The 19446-nt window shown below is 43.7% G+C and overlaps 1 protein-coding gene across 1 annotated transcript in view; it reads right to left on the bottom strand.

Annotated features, from left to right (window-relative positions):
- Nucleotides 1–19446, bottom strand: part of ryr2a (ryanodine receptor 2a (cardiac)) — a gene marked incomplete at both ends in the record, with an annotated part of 145215 nt that overhangs the window by 78671 nt on the left and 47098 nt on the right. Inside the window, 15 exons of the mRNA XM_081392676.1 lie at nt 453–661; nt 2199–2346; nt 2752–2911; nt 3410–3493; nt 4236–4339; nt 5345–5449; nt 5867–6083; nt 6601–6793; nt 8025–8266; nt 14527–14660; nt 15073–15191; nt 15311–15406; nt 16307–16442; nt 17242–17425; nt 18194–18315. Coding sequence (XP_081248802.1) covers nt 453–661; nt 2199–2346; nt 2752–2911; nt 3410–3493; nt 4236–4339; nt 5345–5449; nt 5867–6083; nt 6601–6793; nt 8025–8266; nt 14527–14660; nt 15073–15191; nt 15311–15406; nt 16307–16442; nt 17242–17425; nt 18194–18315 — 2253 coding nt within the window. The remainder of the gene's footprint in view (nt 1–452; nt 662–2198; nt 2347–2751; nt 2912–3409; nt 3494–4235; nt 4340–5344; nt 5450–5866; nt 6084–6600; nt 6794–8024; nt 8267–14526; nt 14661–15072; nt 15192–15310; nt 15407–16306; nt 16443–17241; nt 17426–18193; nt 18316–19446) is intronic.

The following is a 19446-nucleotide window of genomic DNA, read 5'->3' as shown; positions in this document are numbered from 1 at the left end:
TGAGTGTGAGTATGAGTGTGAGTATGAGTGTGAGTGTGAGTGTGAGCGGAGTGTGAGTGTGACTGGAGTGTGAGTGTGACTGGAGTGTGAGTATGAGCGGAGTGTGAGTGTGAGTGGAGTGTGAGCAGAGCGGTGTGATTTTGAATGGAGGGCGGAGCGGATTTTTTTCTCGCTCTGAGAGCGCTCCACTACCGCTGCATCACGAGTACAATTCATCTTAACAACGGGCCGTTATAGAACTGCACTTTTAGTAAGGATTCACACGTTAAACACATTTAGCTAGCATGATACAGATGGATCACTCAAATCAGAAAAAAATGTGAAGGTTATGATGACGCCGATGGACATGAGTGGCTGCAGAGGTTATAGTTCTCAAGATAACTTGTAAGACTAGACTTAGCAGTTAATGCAACTAGCCTCTGATTGTAATGGGGTTTATTCTGAGGCTTGACCTTGAATCCGTCGAAGACGAAGGCCTGCTCGTCCGATCCGAGCTCCTGGTCCGGCAGACATCCGGGCCTGGCCCATCCCACCCGCATCTCCCCCGCCGTCACCACCTCCAGCTCGAAGTACCACCGGCCCACACTCACGCTGTACGACTTCTCGGCCCGGAAGATCCGGAAGCGTTCGGCAGACAGAAGACCCTCGTCTGCTCGACCAGCTGCGCAAAACATACAAAAAAAAAAAAAAAAGACTGTTGTAACAGTGCGTAAATCAGACATTTCAGGCTATAGTAAAGTCTAACGCTAATAAGCCTTATGCCAAAATTATGACGAAATTGTCGGTCATTAAATAAGAAAACTAAATAACTGTGTAGATGATTTGCTTTGTGTAACCCAACATCAGACATTAGGCCGAAGTTTTTTTTTGAAAACAGTGCCGCGACCAATAAATCACTCCTTTACAGGCTGCCTGCTCATTCACTGTCCTCGCGGCTGCGGCAACTCGCGCTCGCTTATCAATGCATTTTAATTCGCGCCTACGGTATCTTTGTTGAACTTCAAAAAAAGAAAAAGATGCTGCAGCCAATAAGCAGCCGGCGGGGGCTGGCTGCAGGACGACTCAACCTCCACGGACAGTTTTTAATGTTTTATCAGACAATAACTACTCAAGAATTTGCTTTAGTATAATTTTCGGGACAATTAGGGCCGGATTCGGGATTCGGGACAACAGCTTAGATTTCGGGACTGTCCCGAATTTTTCGGGACGTCTGGTCACCCTACCAGTGCATGAAAAATGTTTTTGCCTGTTGTGTCTCACATTAATCTCTTGTTCTCCAAAACTATGACAAAATCACATTTAGAAGATATTTGCATTCAAACTGTACAGACTCTTTCTGCTGAAACACCAGAAGACCAGATTTTCTGTCCAATCAAATGCTCTGTGGACTCTAGCCCCGCCCCCAACACTGAAGCTGCGGCTAGTCATGTTTAATACAACAACACATCAAGGAACTACTTTACTATCATGAATGTATTATTATAGTTTGTTGATATTTCAATTTAGATTTTACTTTTGATATTTTGTTTTAATTTTAATTTCAATAAGTTTGTTGTGTTTTTGTCATTGTTTTTTGTTTTGTTTTTTAAATGTCTATATAGTTTTATTAAGTTTTAGTTTATTTATTAGTTTTCGCTATTTTTGTACTTCAGTTTAAACTAAATAAGTTTATTATTATTATTATTCAGTTAAAGTTTAATTCATTTAAAGTAATGAAAATGTTATTTTAGTATCATTGATATACCATAATAGTTCTGGTAATATTTTGAATTTTATATTTTCTGTTTTCATTTTAATTTTAGCTAAAGTTTGATTAATTTTGATGTGTTTTTGTCCCTTGTAATAGTCTATATAGTTTTTATTTGTTATTTTAGTTTATTTAGTAATTTTAAAATATTTTATATTATCTATTTTATTTTAATTTTAGTAAGTTTTAGTAATTTTGTTGTGTGTTTTTGTCCTTTATATTAATCTATATAGTTGTTTTTATTTTTAGCTTATTAGTTTTAGTTATTTTAGCACAATAGTAGCAACTAGCTGAAATAAATAAGTTTTTTTATATTTTATTTAATTTCAAATAATAAAAATGTAATTTTTTTGGTTTTACTTTTAGTTCAGGATAATAACCCTGCTATCGATGTCAGATGAGCGCAGTACTCGATGAGGGCAGTGTGTGTAGTGTGTTATTCTCATGGTACCGTGGTCCTGATCCGGAGCCTCCAGGTTGTATCCGTATCCCAGCAGTGTCCGCACAGCTTCCCGAAGACTGTCCTTGTTTGATTTCTTGGTCCTCTCGTCCAGAAGAACGTACGGAACGAGACGAGGGTTTCTCCGGCTCTTGATGTCCTGCAGAGACACAGAGACGTGTGTGTGAGAGACTCGTCCTGATCCAGACAGACCTGAACCTCACTGCTTCAGGCTCACACTGTCAGTGCGTGTAAATCACAGTCGAGTCATTCCTAATGTAAAATCAATGTAAAACCATAGTATTCATATGCCTATTTTTAAACACTTATAAAGAACAATAGAGGAGAGAAGACCAGCACCACTTCCCTTTCATGAAGGTTCAGTTTCTCACTTTTAATCATGACTTTGTGGTGGCGTTCATTTGTGTTCAACTCTGTCTTTCTGACACGACTTGAACGCAACATTTAAAACAGTCCAACCATGCAGTGCACATTTCGGAAGCACCTATGTAGGGTTTGGGACGGAGCCTGTCTGATGCACACTACACACACTACACACACTGACCTGCTGTATGCCGTATGTCCAGCCCTGTCGGATGCGGTCTCTGGCCCACACGTTGTGAGCGTTCTCTGCCAGTTTGTCCACCATGGCCTCCTGGGTCGACGCCAGTTTGATGTGGCTCAGGTCCATCGGTGCCGGTTTATACCCGCAGGAGAGCTCGTACCTGACAGCAGAACACACGCTAACCCATCCGTACGCGAACACACTAGATCAACCAACACTAACCACACGCTTAGAAGAGCAGGTTCTATATGGAAGGGTCTGAGAAAGCCCTACAACAGGGCTCTCATTTATAAAGCTGTGCGTAGGATCCGCACTAAGAGTGTATCTGACCCCAAAACCCAAAAATGGCGTACGCCAAAAAATATACTCATAATGAATATTAAAGTGGTTTCGCTCAGATCATCATCAGTGTTGTTAAACTGCTTTATCTCCAGATGTTCGTACGCAGGATCAGAGTTACTTACAGGTGTACTCACACATCCTTCAGTCAAGTGTGTTATTATAGATCATAACTCATGCGTGGGAAGTGGCGTACACACGTTTATAAACGAGACCCCAGAGCTAGTTAGCTTAACTAGACGTCTGATGGTGACAGCAGAGTCTGAATATATCCAGACACATAAACATGTTAATATAAGGTGAAGCTTCACACACTCACTTGGCTGACAGCTTGAGATTTTTGACGTTCTCTGCCGCTCGTTCATCAGCCACACCGACATGACAGCCGAGCGCCAGAAGAGTCCTGCACACACACATCATATCTCTCACACACACATCAGATCCCTCACACTCATCATCACATCACACACACACATCAGATCTCTCATACTCATCACCACATCATACACACACACACACACACATCTGATCTCTCACACTCATCATCACATCACACACACACACATCAGATCTCTCATACTCATCACCACATCACACACACACACACACACACACACATCTGATCTCTCACACTCATCATCAAATCATGCACACACATAATTAAAACTTTTAATTAAAATTAAAATTGAGCTATGGGAGCTATTGCTTTCAAACAGTAGAGCGTTAGCACTTGCAACACCAAGATCATGGGTTCGATTCCCAGGGAAAGCAAGAACTGATAAGAATGTAAATGTGTATCTTGAAATACAATGTAATTCGCTTTGGATAAAAGTGTAAAACTCCACTGTAGATGTAGTTATAATGACACATATTACAGCTAAAAAACAAACAGAAATCATATAAAACTAGGCTGTTATGTTTATTAAGTTCATGCTAATATTAATCATTTTGGTATTTAATTTAATTCGATTTTTATTCACTTTTGCGTGTGAAAAACTTCCAGCAGAACATGGAGCCGGAGGGTTAAACCATATATGAATGTAAAATTGCCCCAAAATAAAATACCATTCAATAAAAACATCTTCAATTATAACTAAATAGTCATTTTTAGTAAATCACGACCTCAAACGAATAAACATGCTTACTTGAGCGTCTCCTGAGACATCTGCAGGTTGTAGCTGCGCTCTTGCTCAGGAAGTCTGGAGAACTCGACCAGACACGGGTGCTGGCGTTTGTTATCATCCCTCACCTGCATCATCAACAACAGGGGATCATGTGTGTGTTATACATCTGAGCACTCATAACAGGATGAAATTCATCAAAATCTCAATTCATCAGAAAGAGGGTCATAGTGAAGAGAGAGACCCTAACATCACACCGTGTGACTTACTGTAAACACACTGTGACCAATCAGAGAGCTGGAACACAGACTCCGGTGTCAGAGGCTTTAAGACACCGCTCTATATAAAGCTGCTTTAAACGAACATGAATCCTGAACAGCTCTATACAAGTAAACTTGAGGCCCAGAGTTTTCCACACACATAATATACAGAAAAATACACGTTTAATGTTAATTTTACAGATTTTATAGGGAATAAATGAGGAACATTAAAAGATTATGGCAGGAACTTCAACTTTATTTACAGAAATTAAAACCAAGAACATATTATGATTATTTTGTCACGTGAAGGCTAATAATTAATGAAATCATAAAAATGGCAAATTAAAATAAATCTTTTGAAAATAATCAAAATAAAAAATGCTTTTATTATAATGTATTAAAATATTATATTAAATTATGTTATATTTGAAATGAATTACAATTCAAATAAATAATTTGAAAATAAAAACAAATATATTCAAAGTAAAATATAAAAAGATTAAACAATGTCTTTGGAATAAATAAAAATAAATTATATATATATATATACATATATATACATATATATAACATTTAATAATTAAGTGATTATTAATCAACAAAAATTTCAAATTAAAATAAATAATTAAAAAATAAAAACAGTAATAAACAATAATGTCCTATAACAAATGAAATATTATATTTCTTTAGCTGCATGTCAACAAGTAATTTTTAACTGACATCAGAGAACACCAAACAAGTGAAAGTTTTGTTAAATTATCTAAATACATATATTTATATTCAGCTGATGAAAATGTTTGTGATTGGCTGATTCAGCAGAAGCGTTTGAAACGTCCACAGAGGAAAGGAACAGAAGGCGTGTGTGTGACGCACCGTTCCGTAGGTCCACCCGAGGTCGATCTTGTTCATCACCCACAGCTCATGGATGTTCTCCGCCAGTTTCTCTCGGATCCGCTCAAGATGTGGCGGCAGCACGATCTACACGCCAGAAACACCATCACACACACACGATCATCACACCTGAACATGTTCATGAACGGCACAAAGAACATGAGAATGTGTGTGTGTGTGTGTGTGTGAGTGTGTGTGTGTGTGTGTGTGTACTTGTACAGCTATCTTTGTGAAGACCAGTTTGAGTTTTAGACCATTGGAGTGAGGACATGTTGGCCGGTCCTCAGTGTCTGAGAGCCTTTAAAGTGTTTGAGGGTCAAGACTTGGTTTTAGGGATAAGGTTATAATGAGGTCAAGGGTCGGTTTAGGGTCAGGGGTTGGGTTAGGCACTTAGTTGTGATGGGTAAGGTTAGGGTAAGCGGCTAGAGATTGCATTGTGTCAATGAATGTCCTCATAAAGATAGATGTACAAGAGTGTGTGTGTGTGTGTGTGTGTGTGTGTACCTGACTGGTGTCCACAGGTGTAGGGGTGAAGGCTGCCTGTGACAGTGTGACCGTGGGTCCGAGGAGGTCTCGTGTTCTCCCGTGATCATGTTTATACTCCTGACTGTTCTCCACTCTCAGCTTCTCTCGCGGTAAAACTGCCTCGAAACATGGAGCGTAACCGGATGGAGGCAGGAACTTGAACTCGCCATGACGACCGCCCAACAGGAAGCGTACTCTGAGGAGGAGGAGGAGGAGGAGCGTTAACGTCAACAATAACCACTAATACTATAATGAACCATAATGATAACTTAACTATAAAGTTTTAATCGTTTTAATCACAACACAGAGGAATGATTTATCACGATTTTCCAGCTGATGAAGGATAAAAACACTAACAGCCAATCAGAATCCATCCAGCTTTAAAGAGCTCAAGCATTTAAAGGGATAGTTCAACCAAAAATGAAAAGTGAGCCCATGATTTACTCACCCTCAAGTCATTCCAGGTGTGTATGACATTCTTCTTTCAGACAAACACAATCAGAGTTATATAAAAAGATGTCCTGACTCTTCCAAGCTTTATAATGGCAGTGAAAGACAGTGAAAGTAAATCATGGGCTAATTTTAATTTTTGGGTGAACTATCCCTTTAAAGCGGCAGACGACAAAACTGTCTCAGCCAATCACAAGAGTTCAGGGCAGGGCCGTCTGTCAGACTGACCAATGAGCAGAGGGGGCGGGGCTAAAGTGACTCACTTGACTCCAGCGGAGAAGGACACAACAGGGAAGAAGAGTCCGTCGGAGTTGAAGTTCTCGAACATGCCCTGGACAGGCTGGCCATTGATCCTGAAGGAGATGCTGGGAGCGCTGAGGTCCAGACAGCAGCTGACCACGTCCTCGGCCCGAAGCAGGTGCTGATTGGGTGAGCTGACCGAACGCGCCACACAACCTGCCAATCACAGACCATGTTACATTTCACATCATCGCCTATGGCTCATTGAACTGCTGGTGATGTGCTGTTTTTACCACCATCAGCAGATATCTCACATACACGTTTACTCAGCTGCCCAATACTGGTCTATATACTGGTTTTGATGGCAAATGTTATGACTGATAATTATAGCCGATAATGATTAGGTTTTCTCAGCACACTTCTGGATACAAATGTGTCCCCAAAATAGGGTTAAAGGGGTGGTATAACGCCCTTTTCACGAGATGTAAAGTAAGTCTCTGTTGTCCCCAGAGTGTGTGTGTGTGTGAAGCTTCAGCTCAGAATACCCCACAGATATTTCGCACAGCATGTTAAAGTTCTCCCTTTTTGAGGGTCAGTAAAAACGCGTCGTTTAGTGTGTGTCCCTTCAAATGCAAATGAGCTGCTGCTCCCGGAGCTTCAAGAGCTTGTGTGTGTGTATGTGTGTGTGTGTGTGTGTGTGTGTTAGCAGCTCAAGTTACCTCACACACACGCACTAAAATGTCAGAAACTGTTCTGCCTTTTATGTTTAAACTGGAGTCGGACAATGATGAGACTCAACGGCTAGTTGATGAGTTTGTGTTGCTGATGTGGAGTTAACTATTTTAAATTAGCATATTCTGTCATGATAATCTATAAATCGCTCGTGTGGGAACTGTTGTACGATGCCTACAGAGTGACATGATACTGCATTTGTGTTATGAACTGTATTGCAATAAATGTGAAAAGACGGATGCGACAGCTTTAGCCTGAACTCACAAATGAGCTCGACTACAACAACTCTTCCTCTTCTCAACATGCACGGCGTGTTCCCGGGGGCGGGGTTATGTACATTTTAGAGTTGGTGATGTCACTAACCTGGGGGTGGGGTTATGTAAATTTTAGGGTTAGTGATGTCACTAACCCGGGAGGAATGTGGTGTAGTCTCTACCAGACATTTGTTGTAGTCCTTAAAACGATTTCTTTGAAACCAAATATCTCCCTTTGCTTTGAACTTTGAGCGTTGTAACTTTGCAGATGTTGTTTATGCTCAAACAGCAACATTACACACTAACTAAAGTTAGAACAGTGAAATCATAATCAACCACCCCTTTAAATAGGTACACATGAATCTGTCATGAAGCTGAAAGACCCGCATATAAGCACAGCATAACAGTGAATAACACTACTGATTAAAGAACAGGAAGGAAAAGTGCAGATGTGTTGTTACCTGCCCACAGGTGAAGGCCGTCGAAGCCGTACGAGTAGAGGTCGTCCCCGACGCCGTTGCCGCCCCATCCCTCTCCTCCGCCCGGATACGGCGCGTATCCCTGAGTCGAGGCCCAGCCCACCCGCAGGTGCGTGGGCTCCCCCGTCACGAACGCCTGCACCTGGTCCACGATGAGCTCATAATACCACTTCCTGTACTGGGCGGAGCCTTCACTCACACCGAGGAAGATGTTGGGCCTCATGCTGAACGAGAAACACAGAGATTGAGTGATTTGCTGCGTCTCAATTCACATACTTATACTACGCCCTCAAAGTATGTACTCTTTTTGTGAAGAAAAAGTGCAAACTTTTGAGTGTGTAGCAGAAGAGTAGACAAGCTTTGGGACACACTATCACGTCATACAGCTGCGACGGTTTAACGGTTGCTGTCGCTTAGTTACACGCATCCTGTCACACAAACTGGCCTGTCAATCATAATGTCACGCAAACTGGCCTGTCAATCATAATGTCACGCAAACTGGCCTGTCAATCATCCTGTCACACAAACTGGCCTGTCAATCATAATGTCACGCAAACTGGCCTGTCAATCATAATGTCACGCAAACTGGCCTGTCAATCATAATGTCACGCAAACTGGCCTGTCACGCAAACTGGCCTGTCAATCATCCTGTCACGCAAACTGCCTGTCAATCATCCTGTCACGCAAACTGGCCTGTCAATCATAATGTCACGCAAACTGGCCTGTCAATCATCCTGTCACGCAAACTGCCTGTCAATCATCCTGTCACGCAAACTGGCCTGTCAATCATAATGTCACGCAAACTGGCCTGTCAATCATCCTGTCACACAAACTGGCCTGTCAATCATAATGTCACGCAAACTGGCCTGTCAATCATAATGTCACGCAAACTGGCCTGTCAATCATAATGTCACGCAAACTGGCCAATCATGATTGCCTGTCAATCATCCTGTCACGCAAACTGGCCTGTCAATCATCCTGTCACGCAAACTGGCCTGTCAATCATCCTGTCACGCAAACTGGCCTGTCAATCATCCTGTCACGCAAACTGGCCTGTCAATCATCCTGTCACGCAAACTGGCCTGTCAATCATCCTGTCACGCAAACTGGCCTGTCAATCATCCTGTCACGCAAACTGGCCTGTCAATCATCCTGTCACGCAAACTGGCCTGTCAGTCCTCTTGTCACGCAAACTGGCCTGTCAATCATCCTGTCACGCAAACTGGCCTGTCAATCATCCTGTCACGCAAACTGGCCTGTCAATCATAATGTCACGCAAACTGGCCTGTCAATCATCCTGTCACGCAAACTGGCCTGTCAATCATAATGTCACGCAAACTGGCCTGTCAATCATAATGTCACGCAAACTGGCCTGTCAATCATAATGTCACGCAAACTGGCCTGTCAATCATAATGTCACGCAAACTGGCCTGTCAATCATAATGTCACGCAAACTGGCCTGTCAATCATCCTGTCACGCAAACTGGCCTGTCAATCATCCTGTCACGCAAACTGGCCTGTCAATCATCCTGTCACGCAAACTGGCCTGTCAATCATCCTGTCACGCAAACTGGCCTGTCAATCATCCTGTCACGCAAACTGGCCTGTCAGTCATCTTGTCACGCAAACTGGCCTGTCAATCATCCTGTCACGCAAACTGGCCTGTCAATCATCCTGTCACACAAACTGGCCTGTCAATCATCCTGTCACGCAAACTGGCCTGTCAATCATAATGTCACGCAAACTGGCCTGTCAATCATCCTGTCACTAACTGGCCTGTCAATCATCTTGTCACGCAAACTGGCCTGTCAATCATCCTGTCACGCAAACTGGCCTGTCAATCATCCTGTCACGCAAACTGGCCTGTCAATCATCCTGTCACGCAAACTGGCCTGTCAATCATAATGTCACGCAAACTGGCCTGTCAATCATCCTGTCACTAACTGGCCTGTCAATCATCTTGTCACGCAAACTGGCCTGTCAATCATCCTGTCACGCAAACTGTTGTCACGCAAACTGGCCTGTCAATCATCCTGTCACGCAAACTGGCCTGTCAATCATCCTGTCACGCAAACTGGCCTGTCAATCATCCTGTCACGCAAACTGTTGTCACGCAAACTGGCCTGTCAATCATCCTGTCACGCAAACTGGCCTGTCAATCATCCTGTCACGCAAACTGTTGTCACGCAAACTGGCCTGTCAATCATCCTGTCACGCAAACTGTTGTCACGCAAACTGGCCTGTCAATCATCCTGTCACGCAAACTGTTGTCACGCAAACTGGCCTGTCAATCATCCTGTCACGCAAACTGGCCTGTCAATCATCCTGTCACGCAAACTGGCCTGTCAATCATCCTGTCACGCAAACTGTTGTCACGCAAACTGGCCTGTCAATCATCCTGTCACGCAAACTGGCCTGTCAATCATCCTGTCACGCAAACTGTTGTCACGCAAACTGGCCTGTCAATCATCCTGTCACGCAAACTGTTGTCACGCAAACTGGCCTGTCAATCATCCTGTCACGCAAACTGGCCTGTCAGTCCTCTTGTCACGCAAACTGGCCTGTCAATCATCCTGTCACGCAAACTGGCCTGTCAATCATCCTGTCACGCAAACTGGCCTGTCAGTCCTCTTTTCACGCAAACTGGCCTGTCAGTCATCTTGTCACGCAAACTGGCCTGTCAATCATCCTGTCACGCAAACTGGCCTGTCAATCATCCTGTCACACAAACTGGCCTGTCAATCATCCTGTCACGCAAACTGGCCTGTCAATCATAATGTCACGCAAACTGGCCTGTCAATCATCCTGTCACTAACTGGCCTGTCAATCATCTTGTCACGCAAACTGGCCTGTCAATCATCCTGTCACGCAAACTGGCCTGTCAATCATCCTGTCACACAAACTGGCCTGTCAATCATCCTGTCACGCAAACTGGCCTGTCAATCATCCTGTCACGCAAACTGGCCTGTCAATCATAATGTCACGCAAACTGGCCTGTCAATCATCCTGTCACTAACTGGCCTGTCAATCATCTTGTCACGCAAACTGGCCTGTCAATCATCCTGTCACGCAAACTGGCCTGTCAATCATCCTGTCACGCAAACTGGCCTGTCAATCATCCTGTCACGCAAACTGTTGTCACGCAAACTGGCCTGTCAATCATCCTGTCACGCAAACTGTTGTCACGCAAACTGGCCTGTCAATCATCCTGTCACGCAAACTGTTGTCACGCAAACTGGCCTGTCAATCATCCTGTCACGCAAACTGGCCTGTCAATCATCCTGTCACGCAAACTGGCCTGTCAATCATCCTGTCACGCAAACTGTTGTCACGCAAACTGGCCTGTCAATCATCCTGTCACGCAAACTGGCCTGTCAATCATCCTGTCACGCAAACTGTTGTCACGCAAACTGGCCTGTCAATCATCCTGTCACGCAAACTGTTGTCACGCAAACTGGCCTGTCAATCATCCTGTCACGCAAACTGGCCTGTCAGTCCTCTTGTCACGCAAACTGGCCTGTCAATCATCCTGTCACGCAAACTGGCCTGTCAATCATCCTGTCACGCAAACTGGCCTGTCAGTCCTCTTTTCACGCAAACTGGCCTGTCAATCATCCTGTCACGCAAACTGGCCTGTCAGTCATCTTGTCACGCAAACTGGCCTGTCAATCATCCTGTCACGCAAACTGGCCTGTCAATCATCCTGTCACACAAACTGGCCTGTCAATCATCCTGTCACGCAAACTGGCCTGTCAATCATAATGTCACGCAAACTGGCCTGTCAATCATCCTGTCACTAACTGGCCTGTCAATCATCTTGTCACGCAAACTGGCCTGTCAATCATCCTGTCACGCAAACTGGCCTGTCAATCATCCTGTCACACAAACTGGCCTGTCAATCATCCTGTCACGCAAACTGTTGTCACGCAAACTGGCCTGTCAATCATCCTGTCACGCAAACTGGCCTGTCAATCATCCTGTCACGCAAACTGGCCTGTCAGTCCTCTTGTCACGCAAACTGGCCTGTCAATCATCCTGTCACGCAAACTGGCCTGTCAGTCCTCTTTTCACGCAAACTGGCCTGTCAATCATCCTGTCACGCAAACTGGCCTGTCAATCATCCTGTCACGCAAACTGGCCTGTCAGTCCTCTTTTCACGCAAACTGGCCTGTCAATCATCCTGTCACGCAAACTGGCCTGTCAATCATCCTGTCACGCAAACTGGCCTGTCAATCATCCTGTCACGCAAACTGGCCTGTCAGTCATCTTGTCACGCAAACTGGCCTGTCAATCATCCTGTCACGCAAACTGGCCTGTCAATCATCCTGTCACACAAACTGGCCTGTCAATCATCCTGTCACGCAAACTGGCCTGTCAATCATCCTGTCACTAACTGGCCTGTCAATCATCTTGTCACGCAAACTGGCCTGTCAATCATCCTGTCACGCAAACTGGCCTGTCAATCATCCTGTCACGCAAACTGGCCTGTCAATCATCCTGTCACGCAAACTGGCCTGTCAATCATCCTGTCACGCAAACTGGCCTGTCAATCATAATGTCACGCAAACTGGCCTGTCAATCATCCTGTCACTAACTGGCCTGTCAATCATCTTGTCACGCAAACTGGCCTGTCAATCATCCTGTCACGCAAACTGGCCTGTCAATCATCCTGTCACACAAACTGGCCTGTCAATCATCCTGTCACGCAAACTGGCCTGTCAATCAACCTGTCACGCAAACTGGCCTGTCAATCATCCTGTCACGCAAACTGGCCTGTCAATCATCTTGTCAAAGATAAAATCCTCCACATTTCATTTCCCAGTTTATCGGAGAGAAATGCAGAAGCTCGTTGATCTGCAGTCGCGGGTCTTTCATGCGGAGACTCTCCACATATTAATGTATGATGATGCATTTAAAAGTTAATGGCCAAATGGATCTTTATAAAAGTCCACATTGTTATTGAAGATGAAATATAACACGGATAACATTAAATAAATATTTTTCTATCAGGTTAAACTTTAATTGGTCACTTAAACCTCTATCTAAACCTCTCACCGCCGCTCGCGCATATTCACCATGTTTTGTAGTTTTCTACAGTTTTTACTCATGTTCAGGCCCGGATTGGGTAATCGGAAGAATCGGGAGAATTCCCGGTGGGCCGCTTCACTTTTGGGCCGGTCGAGGATTTTTTTTTGTTTTTTTTTCGTTTGTTTTTTGTTTCACATTTCAATGTCACGTTAGTAACATTACACGTTCCGCCTTCTGACACTGCAGCGCGCAGCCTCTGCATGGGTTGTACCATGTGAGGGAGTTCTCCCCTCCCCTACTATAGAGTTGGTTGGGTCCACAGTCAGTCTTTTCCAAAACGTTTTAGGTAGGCTACTGCGGCCGCGGGTCCGCGGCATCGCCGGCGCCTACCGCGCCTGGCCGGCCCTACCGTAACGGTACGCGTCAGGGAGGATGGCTGGGAGGAAGAGGCCAGGAGGTATGGAAGCTGGTTTGCGTCACAGAATAAAACGTTATAAAAGATAATTGCGACTTTTTATCTCACACTTGCGAGTTTACATTTCGGAATACATCAGAATTGCGTGAAATAAAGTCTCAATTGCGTGTTATAAAGTCAGAATTGCCTGAAATAAAGTTGCAATTGCGTGTTATAAAGTCAGCATTGCGAGATGGTCAGAATTGCGTGATATTAAATCTCAATTGCGTTTTATAAAGTCAGAATTGCGAGATATAACTGTCAGAATTGCCTGAAATAAAGTTGCAATTGCGTGTTATAAAGTCAGCATTGCGAGATGGTCAAAATTGTGAGATATAAAGTCGCAATTGCGTGTTATAAAGTCAGCATTGTGTGAATTAAAGTCGATTGCTTCTTATAGTAAGAAATTGCAAGATATAAAGTCAGAACTGCGTGAAATAAAGTTGCAATTGCTTCTTTTTAAAGTCAGAAATACAGAATTGCGAGATATAGTCTGAATTGTGTGATATAAAATCGCAATTTCTTCTTATAAAGTCTAAGTGAATTATTATTTAACCTTTACATTATTTGTTGAACTATGGTATTAATACCAACTACACAATAGTAACAACTGAACTGTTGCTTCATTTATCCAAATTGGAAAAAGTGCTAATTTGGAATTCCACCGTGGAAAAAGTGGGCCGGTCTTGGGCATGAACTCCAGGGCTGAAAAGTGGCCCCACTCCGGCCCTGCTCATGTTTGTAGTTCCTCCTCCAAAGCGCAATGGGTTGTGGGTAATATTAGCCTTTATAGTGAGCATGGATCCACACTTCGAAAATCCACCGGAAATAGCAGATCATCCGGGACTTCTGACACACTCTTTTCAACATACCATGCTTTAGGACACACTTATTGTAATCTCACATACTCTTTAGGGTGGATAGTGTGGACACTGAGACGCAGGGTTAGAGTGATTGAGAGAGTGCGAGTGCTGGACAGGAAGTGATGCGTCGCTCTCGTACCTGCTGACGTGGTTGACGAGACGCGTCTGGAGCAGGAGGTCTCGGCCGGGCAGCAGATTATCACAGATCAGGTGCTGATTGGAGCGAACCGCCACGCCGTGACACACGCAGAGAGAACACAGGACATCCAGAACCTGAACATCACGAACACACCGCCGTCAGGCAAGCTAATGGACAACTGGAGCTACAGGCTAATCGTCACCAGCTAGACACGCCACAAAGCAATTTGAAAATATTTAATTTAATAAAATCAAACAGATGCAAATACTGAACAATTAATTTTCATAACAACAGGCATATCATCAGTAAGGATCTTAATTAGGGTGATAGTATTGAACATGAACAGATAAATAACTCAAAGATCATAACCAGCTAAATAAACCATGAAAACTAGAAACTGAACTCAATATAATGGCACGTTCACACTGGGAAATTAATCTGTGAATCGCTTTCAACAGTCCAAATGAACTGAATCAACAACACCACATGAGCATAAAAGAGTTTGACACACACACACACACACACACACACAGTATCTGCAGTCACCTTGTAGTTGCGTCCGTGTTTGTCCAGCAGTGAGATGATGGATTTGATGTGTCCCTCTTTAATGATGTTCAGAGCTTCTGGACTCTCCACCAGAACACAGTGCAAAACCTCCAGAATCCCTGCAGACACACACAACACACACAACACAACCATCACATGACTCAGTGACATCACAAGTGTCTGCCTGAACACACCTGTGCAGTGAACACTCATCACACACACGTTACATGCTACATACCTGATGATGCTTCCAACCTCTCCAGACGACTGATCAGCCAATCCAGAGAGCTGGAGAACTGGGCACAATTCTTCCTGTTTCCTCTGATCAGAGCAGCTACACACACACACACACACACACACACACACACACACACACACACACACACATGGACACAAACAGACAGACACACAGACAGACAGACAGACAGACAGACAGACAGACACACACACAGACACACACAGACACACACACACACACACATGGACACACATGGACACAAACAGACAGAGAGACAGACAGACAGACAGACAGACAGACACACACACAGGCACACACACACACACAGAGACGGATGATGATGTGAAGAGAATAATAAGAACACACATTAGGACAGAAGCTCTTCAGAAGTGGAACAGCTGAGCTATAACTGAATCACAGCAGTGTGAGTGCAGTGTGAGTGTGATCCTGAATATGCCCATTAATGACATGTTTCAGTCATGATCTTAACAAACTATTGTTTTATTTCCTCTTTCCATATTGTGAATAATAAATGTGTATCATTTGAATTAGCTTGTTACACAATGGAGCCACACTTGCACTTGTAATTTCTCACTCACAGTGAGTAACTGTTGCTGTAATGACAGATCTATTTCAGAACGGCGGGTCGGTTTATCTGCCAGTTTTGCACCGCGGTGTCGCCGACCACTGTTCTAGATGATCTACTATGTGTCAGAATATGCAGTGTACAACAGAGCACACTGCAAAAACACTGTGTCCAATACACAACGCACCTGACATTCTCCATTTACTCACTATTTGATCAAAAGTTCAGACATTTTTACACAAACAGAATTATAAAAAAAGAATAATCATTATAATCAGGAACTAGAACGCCATTGTGAATACTGTCCGCCTCTCCTGAGGAACACGGCTGAGACGCGTCTGCGCTCACGGGGTCACACTCAGCAGGTTTACACCCAATATTGATGTGTGCAGATGAAATATGGATCATACCGAGGAGCTCGTAGAGGGAGTTCAGGATGGACTTCCAGGATTCTCCGGCTTCTTTACCGGCAACATCTGCAAAATGAGCCGCACTGCTGTAGACATGCAAGCGATCGATACACTCCAGCACCAGGTTGATCATTCCCTAGAGACACACACACACACACACACACACACACACACACACACACACACACACACACACACACACACACACACACATATGAGCTTGCAGTTGAAATACCAACATCGTCTCAAACCGTTCTCCTGAAATCCCCCTGGATAAAGCTAAACAGGCACACACTGAGTGACAATCATACATTCAGAATCTACAGCTGTAACTGAGTGTGTGAGAAATATTTGAGGTCATGTTTGTGGTTTGTCTGAGTTAACTAGTGCTATTGCTTTATGATCCTGCATGGACACAACAGCAGAAATACTCCTCTGTTCTGAGTTAAATCAAGTATAACTGAGTGTTTGTGTCCTCATGTTCATAAGTTAATCTTTAGATATCATTCACAAAACACACTTTCCTCGAGCAGCTAAACACTTCTGAGATCTCTCTGAAACATCAGGAGACGTCCACGTCAATCTGTGTTTTATTCTACATAAAGTGAAGAAAGTTATTCAGTGACCTCTGAATTAACAAGACAATTTAAACATAAACATTACTATTATTATTATTTCTCCAGAACAGAAGCCCAGAGATCATCTCCTATTATGTTATATGTTAAGGGTCCAACATATATCTCTTATGTAGTAGATGTAGTGTGAGCAGATCAGGGATGGAGATATGCTTTGAGGTTTTATGGGTATTAGTGTCACGATAACAGAATCATCACAGATTTCTGATTAAAATGAAGCCCTCCGAGGCCGACGTTGACGTTGTGTGTGTTGATGTGTGAGTTGTGTGTGTGTGTTGTGTGATCGGCTGGGCTTCGCACCTCCTCCTGGAACAGGTTCTGTCGGCTCTTGAGCGCCCGGAGCCGGTTCTGTTTGTCCTCGTGCTCCAGGTGCTCGTCGGGCGGATGAAAGTATCCGATCAGATCCTGAAGACTCAGACTGACCGACTCGATGGGCAGATCCAGAGAGGACGAGTTTCCCTTCTTACTCAGAGTGTCTAAACCCCTGAAGAAGAGCAGCGTTACTGATAAAACACTGTGTGTGTGTGTGTGTGTGTGTGTGTGTGTGTGTGTGTGTGTGTGTGTGTGTGTGAGTCACCTGATGAAGCAGTTGTGTGTGTGTGTGTGTGTGTCACCTGATGAAGCGGTTGTGTGTGTGTGTGTGTGTCACCTGATGAAGCGGTTGTGTGTGTGTGTGTGTGTGTGTGTGTGTGTGTGTGTGTCACCTGATGAAGCAGTTGTGTGTGTGTGTGTGTGTGTCACCTGATGAAGCGGTTGTGTGTGTGTGTGTGTGTGTGTGTGTGTGTGTGTCACCTGATGAAGCGGTTGTGTGTGTGTGTTTGTGTGTGTGTCACCTGATGAAGCGGTTGTGTGTGTGTGTGTGTGTGTGTCACCTGATGAAGCGGTTGTGTGTGTGTGTGTGTGTGTGTGTGTGTGTGTGTGTGTGTGTCACCTGATGAAGCGGTTGTGTGTGTGTGTGTGTGTCACCTGATGAAGCGGTTGTGTGTGTGTGTGTGTCACCTGATGAAGCGGTTGTGTGTGTGTGTGTGTGTGTGTGTGTGTGTGTGTGTGTGTGTGTGTCACCTGATGAAGCGGTTGTGTGTGTGTGTGTGTGTGTGTGTCACCTGATGAAGCGGTTGTGTGTGTGTGTGTGTGTGTGTGTGTGTGTCACCTGATGAAGCGGTTGTGTTTGTGTGTGTGTGTGTGTGTGTGTGTGTGTGTCACCTGATGAAGCGGTTGTGTGTGTGTGTGTGTGTGTGTGTGTGTGTGTCACCTGATGAAGCGGTTGAACAGGAAAACAGTGCTGCGTATGACTCTAGCGGTGCGCGACTCCTCGTGTTGTGATCGCGAGAGCGTCAATCCATCATCCATGTGACCCTCATGATGCATGATGGCCTAAAACACACACACATCTGTGCATTACATTTATCATCCATACACACACACGGATGTGGTAGAGTGTATCTAATCATGAGGGTGTGAGAGTTTGACGCGTCTGTAATGAATCTCACTCAGAAGCAGCTCAAGGGCGTCACACACTGAACTCTCAGACACACACTTTCCTCCTGTCAAACACTTTCATGTAAAACAGGAGACGGATTGAAATGATTGATTTTAATTGATTGTCACAATGGATTCTTAAATCCTAAGAATCGATCCTTTAGGCTGTGCTGTTCTCAGTTGATGCGTGAACAAAACTTTATTAAGCATTATCTGTAGCTCCTGCCATCCAATAATCACTATAAGCTCTGATACATTTGATATGAAACGAAGTCTCAGCTTTAAAATCCGGTCAGTTTTATCACTAAATTCAGTCAATAAATGTGTGTTTGTGTGTGTTTAATGTGTGTGACAGATCAACCCATCATCTCGTCCTCTTCACTACTAGTTACAGCAGCAAATGAACATCAGTGAACATCAGAAGGAATGCTGAAAGATACAGAACGACTCACTGAAATCAATCATGTCTCATGTGATCCAGCAATCAGTGTTTCTACCGAGGAGAGACGTCAATAAAACTGCTCGAGAACAATAATGTCACGCAATTTACCTCAGAAAAGCCTTTCAGTGACCATAAACTCGATAGTTAGCTAGAACTTTTTTTTTATAATAAAAACTGGCTTATGTGCAATTTAAATGTTTGTATACACATCAGTTGTTAATTGTAGCCTGTAATATAACAGTAATGTAGCGAGTGACAGGCTTCCTGTTTAGTTTACAGAGACTTTTTTCCTTCAGAAAAACTGACGTGTTCTGAACCTGATATATATATATATATATATTTTCATTTCATTTATTTATACAGCACATTTAATGCAACAGCTGTTGCCCAAGTGTTTCACAATCACTAAAAACACAAAAAATAAGAGTACAGAGAGAAAATGTAAAAAATGTAACAAAACATAGACATGGTAATGATCAAACACCCATCATGAAGATGCTCAGGACATTTTTAACAGATGTGCTTTAAACATGGCCTTCGATCTCGGGAGTGACTTTACTGACCTTACTGATATCTGGACTGGA

Source organism: Scardinius erythrophthalmus (assembly GCF_964197995.2).
Source record: "Scardinius erythrophthalmus genome assembly, chromosome: 18".
Classification (NCBI taxonomy): domain Eukaryota; kingdom Metazoa; phylum Chordata; class Actinopteri; order Cypriniformes; family Leuciscidae; genus Scardinius; species Scardinius erythrophthalmus.
This window is presented reverse-complemented; position numbering and strand designations above follow the sequence as displayed.